Raw genomic sequence first — 20,491 nt, forward strand, 5'->3', positions numbered from 1 at the left:
GATAGATGATAGAGTAGATTGAGAAGATAGATAGATAGATAGATAGATAGATAGATAGATAGATAGATAGATAGATAGATAGATAGATAGATAGATAGATAGATAGATAGATAGATAGATAGATAGATAGATAGATAGATAGATAGATAGATAGATAGATAGAGGTGCAAACCTGATTGGTGGAGGCAGTTGCGAAGGGAAGGCTTGTGGCAGATGTGGTGGCTGCAGACACAGTGGCTGGATTACCACCGTGCATCATGGGAACTTTTTTGGAGGGAAAATGATGTAAGCAAAAATTCACAGAGGAGCAGTGGAGCCACACACACGCACGCACGCACGCACGCACACACACACACACACACACACACACACACACCAGGCAAATAAGGGAAAGGAGAGAAGACTCAGAAGATTCAGTGAGAGTGATTCGATTTAACCGGTTCCCTTTCTTCCCTCTGCCAACACAGAACTGCAGCACCTTGACTTCTACATTGGCTCATTCTTTTACCAGCTACAATTTAAAAACGTTCAACAAAAAAAGTACATATAAATAAAAGTGCTGTCACGTGAGTCTGAAGAATCTTTATGGCAGAGTAGATGACAGGGAGGGTTACAATTGAACTCCCTCACTTCCTTCAAAAAACGGGGTTTCAACTGACGTCAGGTTAGACCAGCCAAAAGCCAGGTTTAGAACAGCATGAGAACGTGGTAAAGCAGTACACAGTAGGTGTAAACAAATAAGATACGACAACAATAAAATGCCATTTAAACTGATATCATAAACTGCTGTCACAGAGGTAATAAACACAATTAAAAATTAAAAATCTTTCCTTATGTGGACTTTTACTTAGGCTTCACACCACAGAAATGTTTCTCTCAGGTCACCAAAATCATATCAAAGTGACAAATTAATCGATAAACTAAAAAGTGCTGGTTGGGTTTTTTTGATGATGTGTGAGTCACAGACATGAGGTTACAGATAACTGAAGTAGGAAAGCTGGAACCTACCAACGCTGGCTGCAGGTGTCATGCACAATATTGAGCCTGCCCATCATGCAGTGCAACAGGAAGTGGATTGGATAGGGAAGAGAAATCAAAACAGCCCATCACAAGGTTCGTTAGAGTGAGGGGAGAGATAAGGGGTGGGGGGTGGATGGGGACAAAGGTTAATATCTCTTTGACACAGTGATTGGAAAAGGCGAAGGGTTGAACTCAACATAAAGTCATCTGTTAATCAGACCAGAGAATCACTACTAAACGTCTTCATCTAAAGTGCAATGCATATGAATGTGAACCAGATACAATTAATCAGCCCATCCAGACCCATTCATCCCAGCTCAAGCAAAAGCCCCAGCCATAGCACACCTCATCGAAACAGGACGATTATCTGTCTCCACCATGGGGTCAGCGTTTTTGTTTTTATTAGTCGGAAAGCATTTTCTATTCAATTTCTCAATAAATAATGCAGAGATCAGGCATATGTAATGAATCAGACTATTTTCAGGGCTCATCTTTATTCATTACTGTCCTGATGTTATAATATTACACATTACATTGTTGAGCAAACAGTGGTTGGGTGTTTGAGCACTAAGCAGATGTCAGATGCACGTACGCTACTGTTCAAAAGTTTGGGGTCACTTAGAAATGTCCTTATTTTTGAAGGAAAAGCATGTTCTTTCAATGAATATAACATTAAATGTATCAGAAATACACTCTATATATTGTTAATGTGGTAAACGACTATTCTTTATTATTGGTTTTTGATGGAATATATACATAGGTGTATAGAGGCCCATTTCCAGTGTTCTAATGGTACATTGTGGTTGCTAATCATGTTAGAAGGCTATTGGATGGTTAGAAAACCCTTGTGCAATTATGTTAGCACAGCAGAAAACAGTTTTGCTGGTTCTTTGACAAAAGTTATGCAAAATTTTGAATAAAAATCATTATATCTAATCTTGTCAATGTCTTGACTATATTTCTATTCATTTTGCAACTCTTTTGATGAATACAAGTGTGAGTTTTAATGGCAAAATGATCCCAAACTTTTGAACGGTAGTGTATGCACTTTTTATAAATATATATATCTGAATCAACTCCGATCCTTTCCTCTAAAAAACATCCATGCGTTCCTCACAATCAGCCTGCACAGAATAAGCAATAAGCTATGTGGAGCCATATTATGGTACTTAGTAGGCAGAAAGACAGTCTAATCTGATGTCAACATCTAGTGACCATGCAGTACCATACGCATGATGCACTAATCTGTTGCATCTGAGTATTTTGAGCTTTTCTTCTGCACTTTGCTTTATTCAAGAATACAATCTAGAGTTTTATGGTGCGACTGTGTTCATACTTTCAGTATATGCAAAAAATAAAATAAAAGAAGACACTAAAAATAGTCCACAGCTGAAATTAAATCTACCCACTTCCCCCTAACTCCAGTTAAACAGGAGCCAGGTCAGACTGATCCAGGCATCCTCGGGGCAGGCAGAGCACTAGCTGTGGTTGATTTTGGAACCATACCTGATGGGAGGAAAGCAGCCTGCTGCTGAAACTGCATGTTGGCCAGGGCCTGTTGGTACTGGAGCATGCTGGTGTTAAACATGGCAGAGGCACCGTTGGCCTTCTCCAAGGCTGCCCGTTTTGGCAGAGGAGCCATGACACTAGGGGCGATGCCCTGCTCAGCCAGATGGAGGGAGGTCAGTGAGGGAGGAAAAAAACAAACAGAGACAGAAAGAGAGAGAGAGAGAGAGAGAGAGAGAGAGAGAGAGAGAGAGAGAGAGAGAGGTGCGTGGGAAAAGAGAAAAAGTTGGGAGTGTTGGAGAGAGGCAAAATAAGAAAACAAAACAAGGTACATAGTTAGAGAACATCGTAGAATCTGTGTCACAACATCCTTGAGTGAACAACAACAACAACAACAACAACAACAACAACAACAATAGTATCATCATATCATCAGTAGCAAGCAAGCAGCAGTCTGACACAAGTACTACACAAGCAGGAGCATGGTGCTACTGGAGCTCATCGCTAACAAGCATTATTCATGACCTAATCTTAATTGGATGTCTTCACTTTGCACTCCTAAGGCTGACTAAATGCAACATAAGCAAGCATTAACTATTAAAACAATAAGGCTTCTAAGAAGAGTTGGAACAGGTAGGAAGCACAGAGAAAGGGAGGCTGCACTGCTAGCTCCATGATAAACTGTGTAAGCCATGTTTAATTGATGGTTCACTCTCAGCTTCATTTTCAAAAATGGTCTCAAGCCAAGGGACATGATGAGTCAGATATTGAAAAGTATATTTCCACTGCCAAACCTTTGCACTATTAAATAAAAATGCTCTATGTGTGGACTTTATCTTGGCATGAGGTCAGTCTTGAGGTCAGAAATATCCATGACAAGATTTGACGACGGAGTGAACTATCATTTGAACAGTATTCATCTGTTATGGTGCGATCACTCCTGTACGGTCGTAAAGACTGTTCCTCTTAGCCCCACCCTTATCCATATGACATGCACTAGCGACACAGACATGCAAACATTTGATTGAGCCACTCCACAACACTGAACACTGACTTGGACGTAAGACTGAAGCCATGCCACCATTACAGAAGCTCTTCTTCCCTAGTCCTCACTGACTGTTGTTAATACAGGCAAAAGGTGATGAATTGATAGTGGCTCGTCAACACAAATTCAACAGTTTGAATTTGTGTTGCAGTGCATACGTTTTTTTTCCGATTGTTATTGTTATTCTGCCTCCGCTTGGTGTTTGTGAACAGAAACAAAGTAACAATATTTGTATGCTGCATCCTTCATCTGAAAACCAGCTCTGAATGACAATACAGTCAGACGTGACTGAAGGAGCAGTTTGTGAATTCACGCCTGAAACCTTTCATGGTGCGCTTCTTAGAGTTTTCAGTCGTACTCTAAACCCGTCTGCAACCCCCCTCGCTTAACAAGTACAGTTTTGCTGTTGCCTCCTTCTGTCTTGACATTTGCTATACCGAGAAACGCAGACAGACAGCGGTTGGAATCTAAAATATATTCCCGTTTGAAAGCTACGCGCTTCACTTTTAAAAAGCAGTTCGGCGCCGGGCGAAACTACCGAGAGCCACCATCATTTTATCACAGGCAATAATGACAGATAAACAGGAGGAAAGAAACAGACATTTGCACTGAGACAACGACAACAAAAATAGCTAAAGTATCTTTGGTTAAAACACTTGCTCTACAACAAAGCCACATGCCAAGCTAAAAGGTGAAAGGTCATAGTACCAGGTCAAAGGTTGCGTCGAGGGGTCGCTTCAGTGATTTGACAGCCGACTGAGTCTTAATTAGCAGGCAGCGAGCACATGATGGCAATGGGCCAATGGGGTTCAAGCGCATTAACATAAACCAGCAAGCAGAGGTGCATCATGGGGGCAGCAGTGCAGTTTGGGTATAGGTGAGAAAAAACAAAAACAAATAAAAAACAAATCATTGGAATGCAATATACAAGGGGATAACAAGACTAAGGCATGCACAGTGTGGACACTAGCTCTGCTGCTCAACAGTTAAATGATCATCAATAATCAATACTAATCTACATTAGTCACTGGCACACAAAGATGGATGGATATAGCAATGAGAAAATTATTCAATCATCACTTTAAGTGGGTTTTCAGTAACTGTATCGGACAGAATATAGTATGAAAGCACAACTGACAGGTTTCTGTTTGACTGTGCACGTAAAAGGTCAGTGTCACGTTACAGTGATCCACACCAAGCTCTCTGCTTTGCTCCGTCAATAAGACCACGAAGAGAACACTGTAGTCAACAGACGAGTGTAGCTGTACTGTCATATCATACAGACGCTGTTATTGTGACACAGGAGCGACGGCACAATGAGTCCTTCCTTTAATAGTGTGAAGAGGAAGAGAAGTAATAAAAAAAAAAAGGAAGCACAGAAACAATGGAGTCACAAATGAGACCAGGGTATCAGAAGAGAAGAGACAGAGGACAGAGGAACTGACTCTCTTGTTTGTGGCCTGGGATGAGATGAACAAGGGCATAAGAAATAATGACATTCATAATATGCCATAGCCTGGTCCTTCTTCATATCATCCACCTCAGAGGAGATTCTACCCAAACCAACATGCAGACCTTTAAAATTTGACCTGGCAAAAAGCAGAACTGAAAAGCTACATAAAACCAGCGAGGTACATTAAGAGCCACTGAACATGTGTACAAAGAGATTTAATGTATAATAAACAGCCCCAAAGTACATTTAAAACTTGCTCATTAAGCTGTTGTGTCTGTGTGAATGAGTGTGCCCACGCTTATACAGACTGCTCACCATGGCTGCGGCGGCCGTGGCCTGGTTCACCTGGTGCTGGGTGGCCTTTATTTTAGCCTGCAGATGGGCCGGCGGGTGGAAGTACTTGCACTTTTCCCGGGAGCACCGGCCCTTGATGTAGTCCATGCACACGGTGACGGTGTTGTCGTTGGTGTCGATCATGGTGCTGTCGGAGGGGTGGGCGAATCGACAGTCGTTCTCCCCGCGGGAGCAGTTGCCCCTCTGGTACTCCCGACACACCTGGGAACAAAGTAAGAGGAACCCACAAAGTATGCACAAATTCCTGCTGTGTGTATGTGGTTATTCGTGAACAATAAGTCAACTATGACTCGTATAGAGTCCGGTAATAATGTGGTGATACAATATTGTTTTAACCTTATGGCTACAGTTATCACCAATTAAGAACTTATTGATAACAGTAGAAAATTAATGTGGGACATAAGCGAGGATGAAGGCATAATCAGCATTGTGTGAACTCATTTGACAATAGTTTAAATACAATAGTTTAAATGTTTATACTGAACTGAACTGCGACGTGTCTCTAAACATAAAAAAAACTGCCTCTCATACACTTTTAAGACACCAGGGGGCAGCACCATCTTGTGCTTGTTGCTATTTACCTCACGTCTCTGCTGACAGTAACATCATACTTACTGCAGTGGTTACAAAGAAAGAATACATTATTTTTGCTGTCTCAGTTCAAATATTAGTACTTCAGAAAAAGTTACTGCCCTTTTTATTCCACTTTTTTTTAAATTAAAATACTCGATAGCAGCGCTTGTCTAGTTTTTAGGCTAATTATCATCCCAGGTGACGCCACTTCCTCTAAGAAAGAGACACAATGCAAAGTGGAACTCGGTTGTAGCAGCGAGTTGAGTCACTGTTACATCGTTGCACTAAACTATACTGAGAAATACCTGGTGCCATCAGTTAATCTGTTCGTTACCTCGAGTCTGTCTGTTCTCAGCAGTTTCTGGGCTGCAGCGGCAGCGTTGGGAACTTGGCTGACTGTGGGGCTGGAGGCCATGAGCACAGGGGTGCTGGGTAGGATCTCTTGGGGCATCAGACTTGGTGACACTGGGCTCAGGTAGGGATTAAAGGCTGCGGCTGCGACTGCTGCTGCTGCACTGGCATTAGTGGCCAAGCCTGGCGTCACTGAGAACATGGGCTAGAAAAGGAGAGCAAAGTAAAGGCAGAGAACTGAAATGATGGTGAAGAGAAACCACTAACAGTCAGCTTTTTGTAGAACGCAGAAAAAAACTGAACACACCACACAAACGGTATATGTGTCAGCTTCTACTGTACATGAGCAGTAGTGCGCTCGCATCTGTGTGTGTGTGTGTGTGTGTGTATGTTCTCTCACCATAGGTGGAAGCTGTGTGCCGGGCATCATGGCATTCGCGAGCTGCATCTGCTGGGCCAGCATGGCCATGTTCTTCTGCTGGATCAGGTTGTTCCTCCCATTAATCTCCAGCTGGGTCTTTAGGTGAGGAGGAGGGTGCAGATACTTGCAGTTCTCTCTGGAACAGCGGCCCTGAAGGAGGAGGACGAGTGCAGTTAGCAATCACAGACACTTTTTAAGAATGAAGCGAAAAGGTTTGCAATGTCACGCTGGACACTGAAAATAACCGGGGTTCGTCCAACTGCACAAAAGCCACCAACCTCGCATTTATTATTATTTTAAGTTAGTTACTTTTCCTCTGACACTCAAGATTCATCTTGTATGAATATGTTTATGTAGTAAGTGAAGCGTCAAAACATACTTGCCCTTCGAGTATAAATTTCTGTATCTAACAGCGTTTGAATGATCCATTTCATTGCATTTCTTTGCAGTTGTACTGAACATAATTACCTTAGCCAATGCTAATAGTATTTTCATTTAATAGGTTGGGATGTTTAATACTGATTACATTTTCTTGTATTCAAATCCCGATTATGTTTGTTAAACCACTGAATCCGAGGGTGTTGGAACAGCGGGGTGAAAAAAACTGGATGTGGAACGAGAGCGCCTTGTTTGTAGTTCAATGTCAGACAAGGCAAAATTCACACTATGTCTGGGTTGATTGAGTCTCGCACTAATTGTTTGGAGCTTGTTATTTCTGTCAGTCCCAGCAGGGACATGTGTGTACGTGTACGTGTGTGTGTGTGTGTGTGTGTGTGTGTGTGTTAGCCCTAGGAGGTCATGACGGACACTGTCTGCCGACATCCAGACGTGAAGCTCAGATACACGTTTAACCGACTCTATAAATACCGTCCACTCATATGACCTGTATATATTGTATCAGCAGTCATCCGGAGGTCACACTTCAAAGCCTTTGAATAATTATCTCAGACTGGGGTCCCATTTTTTATTTATTTTTTGCTGCCTGCTGCGAGTATCCAATTATACCTTCAGTCTGGAGTTGAGGAAGAAGTCCGACACTAACACATGTACATTCTCACGCGAGCAAGAATGCGTACTCATTAATACGCGTGGAACAAGGTCGTGCTCTCATAACAGCTGGCAGATGCAAATCAGGCAAAACGCAGGAGAAATGCAGACTCAAATGCGGCCACAGTTTAGGAAAGACGTGTATTTACTTTCAGCCCAGAGGCACAGCTGAGCTGACTGCGTGCGTTCCCTTGCTGACAGAGCTATCCCCACCGGGATTTAACTCTATACTCTTGTCATGACTTCATTCACCTCCCCCCTCCCCATCTCCCTCACTTTCACTGACACTGGAGCACCAGACAGGTGTGAGGGGAAAGCGGGGCAACGGGTAGGATATTTAGTCCACTTGTAGAAATTAGCAATCTCATGTTCTCTTATGGTATCATTTAAAATGTATTTTGGCTTACGTTGCACAAAGTGGGGTGTCAGTAATACAGCATGTAGGGAGAAGGATAATAACTGTCTCCTATATTCTGTGCCTATATTTGTCATTAATGCCAGAGACCACAGGGAACACATAGAGGAAGAGTTTGTCAGGGGTCTGTTTCCATATAAAATCTCTGACTTAAGATCACATGTCAAGACATTCATTTTAAATTATAGAGGACATCCACAGTTGAAGTGTGTGTTTTCAATATAGGGACAGTGGTAACATGAATAAAGTAAGAAATGAGAAACTGGATATAAAGAAAAATGGTACAAAGAGATACCGCTGAAAAGAAAGTACTGTGTGTGTGTGTGATACATCTCAAGTGACACAAGCACATAAAAATGTTCATATAACTTCCATTTCAAACTTAACAAAGCAACATTCAAATGACGCGACTTTTGGGTTAACAAGACTAACCAGGTTCGACGCCAACCCTTGTGTACATATGCAGAGCTGGCATTCGGGGGGAAAAAAAAGTGTCGAGGACGGCCAAGAGGTGTGTGCATGGGCGAGTGTGTATCGTGCATGAGACAAGAGGAGCTGAAAGGAGGTACAAATGGAGTGACAGTGGCATGTAATGTGGTGTGTGTGTGTGTGTGTGTGTGGGAGAGCGTGTGTGTCGGGTATGCCGTTTGCAAAGGCATGGAGGATCACATTGCTTTCACCCCACATAACCCCGTCTGTTGACCCCTGGCTTTACAGCTGCATTTGCATGTGTGTGTTTTAAAGTGAGAGGGTAAGGAAACACGGCTTTGACCAGAACTACTGCTGAAACGACAAAGCCGTCAAATTTACACCATCGGCCATTTTGAATGAAAAAACAGAAGCGTCAGGATGTGAGAATGAAAGTGCGAGAAAGAAAGAGGAAGAGAGAGTCATAGTGACGCTGAATAACATGAGCTCGGCTGCGTCAGGGAAATTTTAGAAGTAGCAGAAGATGTGATTAGCATGGGTCACCACATGCAGGCAGAAGAGAGATAAACTGAGTTTCAGACAGACAGACGGAGGAGAAGGAGGAAGAATAAGAAGAAGCCGTTGAGCTCTCACATCATGTTTATAACTGTTACTGTGACATCAGCAGCCTTGAGGAGCAGCTAGAGAAGGTGGTGTCCACGGCAACAGAGCAGCCAGTCACTCCTGCTTTAGCAATAATGTGATTCCTGGATTCGTCCTGATCACAGGCAGATAGATACAGGAGCTCAGCAAAGAAAATGCAGCAAATACCAGAGTCAGCAGCCACAAGTCTGTTCGGTTCTGCGTCCTGGCATTTTTTTTTTGGGAGGGGGTGGGAAATACAGCCATCAGCTGATTCTCTGTAGTAAAATTACAGATATAATCTACACAATTTACTATCACTGTCACTTCTGTCTCTGCAGTAGATTATTTGTTGTAATGATACAGCATAAAGGTGAGTTTGCAAAAATGAAAGCAGACGTAATGGAAGCCAAGACAACGCATTAAACCTAATTTCTCATGGTGCGCTGAGAGAATACCAGATGACAATGTGATTAGTCAATGAAATGATTTGTCACAACAAGACAAGTGGACAAGAGCAGGTGAGGGAGCAGCTTCGGAACAATTCATCTGCATCATTAGTTGATTTTCCTGAACTGAATGCAGTTTGGTGAACAGAAAACAAAATGTGTTTTTGGAGATGGTAACAAATGCATTACCAGTAAATAATAATACATATTTTATTGCCAAGTCAACAGGGAAGTCGATGTTGCTGCTGCTCTTCTGACCGTTTCACTCAGACGACAGTTTGTGTTAAAAGTGAGCGCCTGTGTTCCTGCTGCTGAGTTCTGACTTGTCAAACTTGGAACAATAATCCCATTGGCTACCATTTACTCTGATTAATGATAAGTTACAATAACAAGACCCACCCTGATTGCTCTATTTCCTAATGTACTGTCTCTCACCCTTAAACACACACACACACACACACACACACACACACACACACACACACACACACACACACACACACACACACACACACACACACACACACACACACACACACACACACACACACACACACACACACACACACACACACACACACACACACACACACACACACACACACACACACACACACACACACACACACACACACACACAGCTTTTGTGACTGTGTGGGATTTAAACAAATAATGAACCAATGTAAAAAGAATGCTGGGTGGGGCTGCCTCCCAACCTTTTGAGGTGAAGAGATGAAGCATGCAGCTAAATGTCATAATGTGTGAGTGTGTGTGTGTGTGTGTGTGCACTTCCATTTGTTACCTCTTTAGGACCTTTTCTGGCATAAACACTGACTTGCTGGGACCAGTAGTCCTTATAAGGTAGAACCTCATAACCATAAGAACTTAACCAGTTCCTCAGAAAGAAAGGAGCCTGAGCTTGTGTAAGAGGTTGAGAGATACTGACTAGATATAGTCAAGATCTCACAGCTCAGCTTTTTGCCTGTGTTTTGGAGTTTACCCTGGTTTGTGTTGGGGAGCGGGCCCTGACTGTTGTTTGTGCCTATGTGCCATGTTATCTGTATGGTCCTGCTGGCATCATCGAACAGTGACACTCTGGGGCAGTTTGCATCGGAGTGTGAAGCGGCCGGGACGAGAATCAGCACCTCTAAGTCCGAGGCCATGGTTCTCAGCCGGGAAAGGGTGGAGTGTCTACTCCGGGTCTGGGAGGAGTCACTTCCCCAGGTGGAGGATTTTAAGTATCTCTGTGTCTACCGGTTTACTGGTCTGTTGTGGTGAAAGCAGCTATCCATCTAACCCTCATCTATAGTCATGAATTGTGGGTAATGACTAAAAGAAAGAGATCACGGATACTAGCGGCAGAAATGGGTTTCTTCTCAGGGTGGCTGGGCTCAGCCTTAGAGATAGGTGTGAGGAGCTCAGACATCCAGGAAGACCTCAAAATAGAGCGTCTGCTCCTCCAAACTGAGAGGAACCAGCTGAGGTGGTTCAGGCATCTGGCCAGGATGCCCCCTGGACGCCTGGACATCTCCCTGGGGAGATGTTTCAGGGATGTCCATCTGGGAGGAGGCCCTGGGGCAGACCCAAGTCTCACTGGAGAGATTACATCTCCGCCTTGGTGGAAGTGGCCATGGAGAGGATTGTCTGGCCTTCTCTTCTGAGAATGCTGCCCCTGTGACCCGGATAAGCGGCAGACGATAATATAAGATGGTTAAGTGTGGTAAGGTTAAGTTAGGGCAAGGCATTTACTGGTTATGGTTAAGCTTGTTGATAAGCTCTCCAGGCCAAGTTAATGGAAGTCAATCAAAGTCCTTAAAAGGATCGCTGCATGAACCTGAGTCAACAACTAATATAATAAAGCTGCAGCTCCTGACTTTCTTGCCTCATGAATGCTTGCTGCTGTTAGTTTATATAACACCAGGGAATTTAGAGCTGAAACGCATCACTGTCTGCTATGAACTGTTGCTGGGAAAAGTCTGTTTGCTGTCAGAGTCAGAACAAAACAGCAGCATTCAGTTTACAGTAAACATACAACAACAAACCTAAAACCTACTTTTAAATTAAAACTTACAATATCTATTCACATCATGTACTGCGCTGCACGCACTCTATTATGACGCGTGTACTCGTATTTGCTATTTTTTTATTTTAATAATTCATAGACGCCTGAAGAGAAAAAAATCACAAAACAGACAGCTCCAACAAGAAAAACAACGAGAAAAGAGTCATTTCTCTTCTCCCATCATCTCATGAAGCCTTAAATCTTAAATCCAACCACAATAATTTGAACTACCGTGATACAATTTCCTGTCGACTTTGAAAGAATGCAAGTCCTACAAATCACAATGTGTATCATCAAAACACACACAAGTCAAAAGTACTCTTAATTACACCGTCCTCACACCGTACCGTGACATGCAGTGTTGTGGTGTGATGTTATGGTGCGGGGGTTCTGGTGTGAAGCGACGCGGCTCTCCGGCCTGTGTTCTGTGTTCCAGTGACGTCCGTCTAAACATACACACAGAGATTAAAGCCCCGTCTCCTCGTCAAAGAAGCTTTGTTCTGCTGTAGAGCAGAGCGGAGACTCAAAGGACCGAAACTAGCGGTTGTCAACTCACAGAGTTGACATTAAATATAGAACATATCAAATGACCGTCATCTTACACGACAAACCGGATTATTTTGTGACAGTCCGTAAAGCAGCTTGCAAATGACTGGAAACGCGGCTGGCCAGAAACTTAGAATATTTACAAGTGCTAATTGTGAGTTCAGTGCATTTGCAACCATTAAGGCACCAAAATAGTCATCAATTCATAATCAATACGATCCTTTTACAGTAGAGTACAAGAAATGTTTTTAGCCACTCAATACAGCATAAAGTGTTTGAGGAGGGTGAAGACATTAATATGCGATGCAGGGTTGTTCTTTTTTGGTGTGGCTTTAATTTCTTTAATTAGACACACACACATACTTGAGAGTGAGTCTGTATCTCCCTCATGGGACGTGAAGTATTGAGTGATCCATGTTGCGCAGCTTAGTGGTCAGAGAGCCGATGTGACCAATGGGTTTAGGGAGATAGAGAAGAGGCAGGGCCAGTTAATCTGTGATAATAGCTACAATATGCTTCCAGTGACGCTTCACCTCCCTCACCAAACAACAACGAGAGAGAAATGAGTCATGGACCACAGTTGAGCTCCACGGAACGTCACGTTTGATAAAGTCAGCCAGAGAAATACGTGTCTTTGTGGGTGGAAAACTTGAGCGGACTTTAATGTTTTTCGGAAACCCTGTAGATGGCTGGATGGATGCTTTACAGGCATGTTCAGCAGATGCATTTAAGACTAAATGCCTTATCTTAACAATAACCTTAATCACAATTAGCTCACTGAAGGTGTTTGGAAAAATAAGGTTGTGCAAAATCACACTTGTAAAAAGGTGACTATGAGCTCACAATACAGATCTCTCCTCATGCAGGTGTTCAAGAGCGTTGGTGGCCTAACTGAAAAAAGGTCTGGTCGTCCTTAGACCTCAGCGGAGGTTGGGAAATGATAAGCCAGTCACTGAGAGCCTCAGATTACAACCAGGCTCATAATAATCAACAATAAATTTAGATGCCAGTGTGAAAAGTCAACAATGCAATCTTCAAACAATTCTAAAATACATACCATATGTGGGAAATTGGGTAATGTGCTCTCTTTTAGTGGTTTTTGTAAGACGCCTGACAGTTGCACTTTGGACAAGCTGACTTTTAAAAAGACAGCGCTGCTTCAAACACAGAAAATTAATCACAAATAGTCCAAATGTACAGAAATGTACAGATCTGATTTCTAGACAGCTTAGATAGAAGAAACAAGTCTGGACAACCAATGTGTTGGTTTCTATAGCTATTTACAGTATAATGAACTGTAGAAAACTTAAAAAGGTAAAAGGACAGCCAAAATGTACAAAGATCACAAAGATGGACATACACACGCAGACACACAACAGTCACACACACAGCAATGAGTTATTCACACTTCAGAGGGTGTTGGTTCTCAGAAATGCCTCAGGTCAGATGTCACGTACACAGGAGCCCTGAATCCAAACTTAGACCTCTCTGTTCCTGACCACCTCCACTCTCTCCCTCTCTCTATCTCTTTTTACACAAACACACTTTCATGTGACTTTATTTTACGCCATTTTTTTGCTCAGTGCAGTGCTGCGTCTTCTCCTCGAAGGTCTAACGAGGTTATTTTCTGCACGTTTCATTATGAGTAATAACGGAGCAATTGCACAGGTATCGATCGGAAGTAGCAGCACTTTATGAAAGCCGCCCAGTACTCGCTGTGTGAGTACATGAGGCAGCCTGGGAGCATTCATTTAATCATCAACAAAGTCTGCTTCCCAGCGAGAAAGATAAAGAAGAGTCAGCGCACGGGCATCGCAAGGTTTAGGTTGCACCGAGGCGTCAATAATATTACTGCCGTCTGTGAAATGACTGATGTGTGCTCAGTACAGGTTAAAACAGGATCAATAGGCTGCAGTTAACTTTAAGACCAAGATGAACATGACAGAGCTTGTGCTGTAAAGTTTTACTTTGGTGCCGCTTTGATTTGTATAGTAATTTCCATGTATTGCGATACTACAAGTATTGGGATTCCATGTATCAATAACTTCTATTTTCTTTTCTCTGCTTAAAGGTATAAGACAATTAAATAAAGTGCTGGGACCAGAATGAATAGAGCATCTTAAAACCACCTTTTTTAGGTTTAAGTGGCAACTACTACCTAGCCTAGTATACATATCAGCATTCTGGGGAAAATCATTTTAAAAATCTTCAACAAGACCTTTTTACTCCACCACGAACACATAATAAAAGGGGAAAAGAAGTGGATACAAAAAATAACGAAAGCACATTAAAAGAAAACCGTAGGTGTATCCGTTCCCCATGTTTTTGTCTTGTGCAGACTCCATCCTCATACGGTTTCATGGTGGCAGCTCTGCAATGCATCAAAACACATCAAAAGACGGGCAAAGTTTTGAGGCATGTAACTCAACTCCTGTCCTTTTTATATATAGACCTTTCTTTCATCTGCCACCAGCGACTTCTATCACCTTCTGTGACACCTGTGTCGTGACAACACACAGTGTAAGGTTTCTTCCCCCGCTGTGGCGAAGTAATAATCGCCCGTCAGATTTGGTTTGAAGCCCCCTATGGGAGATTTAATCCGGCATGTATTACGCTAATCTGGTATAACACACTGTAATCCTATTCACAGCTCTAATCCCAACTGGCCCTAATCCTTTTCTGCATGTAACCACCTTTTGAGTTGGCTCCATCACCAGCAGGACGCTATCACCATCTTTCACTCTATGGTTTAAAGTCTCATATTCTTTCGTTTCATATTTGAGGCAATAATAACATGCAGAGGAATTTTTGTACTCTTATTTGACTGAATAATTGACTGAGCTCTAGCCACTTTAGCCACAAGGGCTGAGGTTCTACCTGCAAGCATTTGCTTCTGAAAAACCCTTTCCCGAAGAAAGGGTTTTTCAAGGGTTCTTAGTAACACTAATGGTTCCAGTAAGAACCATTTTGATCCAGAGAACCCTTTAAAACCCCTTTCCTGAATAAAGGGTTTGAAAAGGGTTCTTGGTGGAACCTTCCAAAAGGGTTCCAGGTGGAAACTTTATAAAAAATGTTCTACCTGGAGCCAAAAGGGTTCTCCTGTGAGGACAAGCCGAAGAACCTTATAGTTCTACTTAGCACTTTTATTTCTAAGAGTGTGGAATTGCCTGATTCTGAAAGTTTTCAATCAGCAAAGTGTGAGTTACACTAAGGCAAAAATAAAAATAAGCAAATGTACGAGTGTAAGTGACACAAAGTGGAGAGAGTACAGTGCAGTAGAAGGCATGTGAGACAGAGAATAAAGTGGCGCCTGTACTGTACTGTACTGTACTGTATGTCCTGGGCTGCCACTAATTGGACCTCAGGTGGTGCCGACAAACAAGGACACATGATGGATCCTGACAGGCCAAAACGGAAACAAATATCATGACAAATCATTCTCAAATGGGTGGATAGTTTTTCCACCACGATCTACAAAGAGCGTTTTTATGGGAATCAGGAAAGCTGAATACGAAACAAATTAGTAAGTGTGTATGTATGTGTATATCCGTACATGATTGGATATAATAATAAAAGGATGTGTATTATGAGAGAAAATGTGCTATGTACTATGTGATTACGACCAATATCATGGTCATTCTGAGAAGAAATGTACTTTTTTGTATAAATATAAAAAAAAGATCAGGAGCAATTCAGTGAGAGAAAAACAATCGACAGCTGACACAACTTTGTTTTCCCCTGTTGCCTCACATTCTTGTGCCTTTCACTTCTGTCACCTGAAGATATCTTCCCCTGCAGCCCCGTGGCATGAATGTGCTCACATTCTGGCATCAAGAGAAGAAAGGGGGGGGGGGGCAGAGTAAACCAACGGATCAAACAGCTGGCAAGAAAGAGGGGTAGAGTGAGAAGTGAAAAGGGTGTTGAGAGAGCCGAGTCGAAGTGAGTAGCTGTGCCCCCAAGCTTTTTCTCTCACTTGTCTAATGGAGGATAATGGCTGAGTTGACTGACAACTGGATAATATGTGACAGTTCGCATGTGCAGGGGTAATGACAAAGTTGATAAGGAGGAGAGAGAAATAGATAGACAGAGATGGATCGCCAGAACAGTTATGAGACTGAAGGTTCTTTGAGATTACAGAAAACGAGTTCACACCCTCGTCTTTTACGTTCAAAGTCATAGTCTTCATAAATCCATATCCTATGTTTGATACCTGTTATTAATGGGCTTTTTTGGAGATGCCAAAAAAAATATAACATATTAAATATTGATCGATAAAATAAAATGTCTTCAGATTTGATCTTTGACAGTTGCTTGGTGTCAGACACATGCAAATAAACAAACGGTATATGTCATAAACTACAGTGCAACTTTGCATTCTTTTATAATCCTGGCTTGGAGGCGTTTATGGTGAGTATCTGTATGTAAACGAGACAGAGAAGGAAAAACAGAGAGGACCAGACGAGTAATCATTGCAGCAGTGAGGTTATAAAAGGGGCCCAGTGTGATAGAGGGACAGAGGCGACTGACACTGAGAAGAAAAGATGGGCTGTTGTCACTTATCTTCCGTCACATAAGCTCAAAGACTAAATGCATAGCCCGCCCTGATCCGACTGTGTGACACACAGAGCGCTGCAAGCCTGTGTGCACATGGGATTTATGTGGCATAAGAAACATGTAAGAATAGACTCATCAACACCAGGAGCCACAGGGAGATGTAACATAGCCAAATTACCAATATAACCCCCCAGATGTGACTCAGCTCTATATGTAGTGAAACCAATCAGCAACAGAGAGGAAGATGAAGTGCAGCCAAACAGAGGATAGGACAGTAACCCATGTGGACCCCAGGAATCTGAGTCCGTCTGAGTTTTAGCATCACTGCAGTATCTTGACCAGAGACTAGCACAGGGCTACTGAAAACAAACCTTTTAGATCAAAGGTGTGTCTCTGTTTTCTTCTAATTTTTTTTTTTTTACATTTACTGTGTATATTAAACTATGCAGGTGTCCTATTTTACTTGTCTTCTAAGATATTTCCTAAATGTTTTCTTCAGGCTAGAATTGTTATTGGTAAGAAGCCAATGAAGCGAGCCATGTGAGGATCACACGACTATGGGCGGCGTTGGGTTCCACACGCCCATCTGTGGCTGTTAGGCAGATAAGCACTGCATTTGGACTGTGTCTGTATAAGGCACACGACTGTTTACACAACAGTCAAGGAGGTTTTATCTGTCAAATACTATGCCCATTTTGGCATGCCAGCTCATTTTTGAGTTTGGTTTATCAACTCCTATATGAATATATATATATAGTATTCCTGTTTGCATTTGTCATGACTAAGCAACCCGCACCTGGGATCTGAATCAATACACACATTCAACTAAGAACCATATCAAAACAAGGACAGTTCATTATCAGCACAGCATTTCACTTATTCAGGATCTTCATTTGGACGATGGAAGGTTCACACCTACTTCAGAGTGGACAAAGACTATTTTGACCTACTTCTTTGGCCCAATATTCAGAAGGCGCTTGGTGCATTTGAAAAAAGTTTATATTATTTCATGTCAGTGTGAGGTGGACGCGCCCAAAAAGGTACATCCCAATGGCATAACTCTAGTTTGTGACAGCTGTGACTGGAGCGTGAGAATGGATATGCCAATTGTACATAGCTATGCTGTATGAATGTGTGACTGAATAGGTGTGAATGGGTAAATGGCAAATATGATCGGACAGAGAATAAACAGAGAAAAGCGCTATATAAATATGGACATTTACCATCTCGAGGTTACATAGGAGACGGAAGGCTCTATGGAAGTGGAGGGGTTTCCCTTCCAAATCACCTAAAGTGGACATTAATATGTTAAAGGGCCATTGTCATTGGCTCTAGTCCCAACGTGAAAAGGTGGAGCTCTCGGGGCCAATGCGATGTAAATGCAACCGATGGCAGGAGGAGTATCTGAGCGGTAACGCATTGTTAGTTAACTTTCTGTCCCAACAGGTGAACATGGAGGCACTGTCGCAGCCTGTCTCCTAGCAAATTAGGTAAATAAATTGTGTAATCTCCTGTGAATGATGAGTTACAATAATCCCTTTCATCTTGGATTTGAAATGATCACTTCCACAGATTACAGGAGCCACTGACCTTTGTTTTCCGAGGCCATGAACTATTATTTCATGATGTTGACAGTTTTAAGCTGTTGACTCGTATATGTGTACTAGAAATAAGGGTTCCAAAAGGGTTCTTCTACAAGAGGTTCTACTTGGAACTATTTGCTTCTGAAAAAACCCTTTCCTGAATAAAGGGTTTTAAAAGGGTTCTTGGTGGAACCCTCAAAAAGGGTTCCAGGTGGAACCTTTATAAAAAAGGTTCTACCTGAACCCAAAAATGGTTCTCCTATGAGGACAAGCTGAAGAACCTTATATGGTTCTACTTAGCACTTTTATTTCTAAGAGTGTACATGAACCATCAAATGTGTGCTTCATTACATTTATCATTTAGTTTTCAGATAACCAGAGGGCTGCAGTACCTCTTTGAAGTATGAATAAAATAAATAGCTAAGCTTGCTTAAACACTTGAAACAAACTACATTGTGCTATTTTATTCTTTGGCCTTGTAATTCATTGCTGGCCACAGAAATGACAAGTGCTCCCTGCACATGGCAATGTGGTGTGTAGTGTGTGTGACAGAAGTGTCAAATACACATTAGCCTTCTGAACTCATTACCATATGCTTACACACACAAAGAGCATGACATGTTGATGTCATTGCACGTCATTGCACACCAGATTGGCTGAGCAATTTGTTTGAAATCATAAAAAAAACAAAAAAAACACTGTCGACTAGCAACACGGCTAATATTTACCCCACGCGTCTGTCTGGCCAACCGTCTCTTTCTCTCTCTCCCGCCCTCTGAATGTGCATATGTATGTGTGTCAGTCTGTGTATGAGTGTGTTTAACCTGACTGTTCCATTTAACCGCAGAACATAAACATTCTGTCAAAATATGGTCAGCAAAACGAGAGGAAAGACAGATAGCAACAGACGCAGAGGGAAGGAGGAAGGGAGGGCGGGATAGAGAGAGGGTGAGACAGAGAGAGATAAAAAAAAATTAAAAAAAAGAGGTATTCACCCACCCTCTGCTCTGCAGGAATGTAATCTTGGCGTGGAACAATGTAATAACACAAAGTAAGTTGCTGAAACAGCACCACTAACAGAGATATAACACACACACAGTCTTTTTCTCGAGACCTCAGACATGATGACAGTGGGTGTGTCAGGCTGGCAGGTGGACAAAGTACAACATCCATGCTCTCCATATTACTGTGTGTGCGTGTGTGTGAGAGAGAGTGTATTTATGGGTGTGTGCTACTTCTCCAGGCTAGACGGTAACTGCTCCCTTTTTTATGACATGGCCGACAGTGCTGGGGGTAAACAAGGACCTGCCGCTGCTGCCGATTTCACTCAAAGTCACAATGTCATCTCGTGCCATAAATTCACACTCACATGGATTAATGTGTGGGTGGTGTGGTGCGAGCATGAGCATGCATGCACGGGGCCTACCAAAGTGTAATGTGAACTATCCTGTCCAGGGGTGGGTGTGGCCTGAAGTAAATGAGGCAAAAACCAAACTGAGTGGGAAATCAAGTAGAAGGCGCTAACCAAAATGGGAGGAGAAGAAAAACAACCAATGGAGGGATGGAAACCGGGTGAAGGAGAAGTGGACTAGAATAGGCTTGCATCAAATGAGAAGCGGTAGAGTTCTTGAAATAAGTTGGCAGTTTTCCCTGTGTGGGTGGGGCTGAGAGTTCAGTTCTTTTTTACTGTAGAGTAACCTACAGTACATTAGATCAGACTCATTCACTATTAACATCAAGAGGAATGTATTGGCTCACCTGCTTCTGCAACCGGAGCTGGTGATTATACTTCAGTCTGTTTTGGAATGTTTTAGAAAATGCATACGTGATTGAACTCACTGAACTATAGGTCACTTCCTCAACATAACGCACGTGCACAGATTGATAGTTATTGTGTGTGTTCTTTTCAGATCGTGACATACATCTATAAATATGAGCCATCAATCGAGACTTCAAATCGTCTCGACCTGTGGGCTTACGAGTTAATCATTGATCGCCAAAGTTATGGAGCGGAGTTGAAATCAAAGAGCAGAGGCAGCCATTAGCGTTCTACAAATATTTA

General features: G+C 42.4%; 1 protein-coding gene across 9 annotated transcripts in view; it reads right to left on the minus strand.

Moving 5' to 3' along the window:
• The window catches only part of mbnl1 (muscleblind-like splicing regulator 1), a 37,137-nt gene that overhangs the window by 5,101 nt on the left and 11,545 nt on the right, over positions 1-20,491 (minus strand). For 7 of the 9 annotated variants that reach the window (XM_083889366.1, XM_083889362.1, XM_083889365.1 and 4 more), the window contains 6 exons: positions 6,703-6,873; positions 6,286-6,507; positions 5,340-5,579; positions 4,280-4,333; positions 2,527-2,680; positions 173-264 (listed from right to left, as the gene is read on the minus strand). In XM_083889366.1, coding sequence (XP_083745492.1) covers positions 173-264; positions 2,527-2,680; positions 4,280-4,333; positions 5,340-5,579; positions 6,286-6,507; positions 6,703-6,873 — 933 coding nt within the window. The remainder of the gene's footprint in view (positions 1-172; positions 265-2,526; positions 2,681-4,279; positions 4,334-5,339; positions 5,580-6,285; positions 6,508-6,702; positions 6,874-20,491) is intronic. The other 2 variants (XM_083889368.1, XM_083889367.1) reach the window with 1 other exon arrangement.

The sequence above is a fragment of the Microchirus variegatus genome (genome assembly GCF_963457635.1).
Source record: "Microchirus variegatus genome assembly, chromosome: 5".
In the NCBI taxonomy this organism is placed as follows: Eukaryota; Metazoa; Chordata; class Actinopteri; order Pleuronectiformes; family Soleidae; genus Microchirus; species Microchirus variegatus.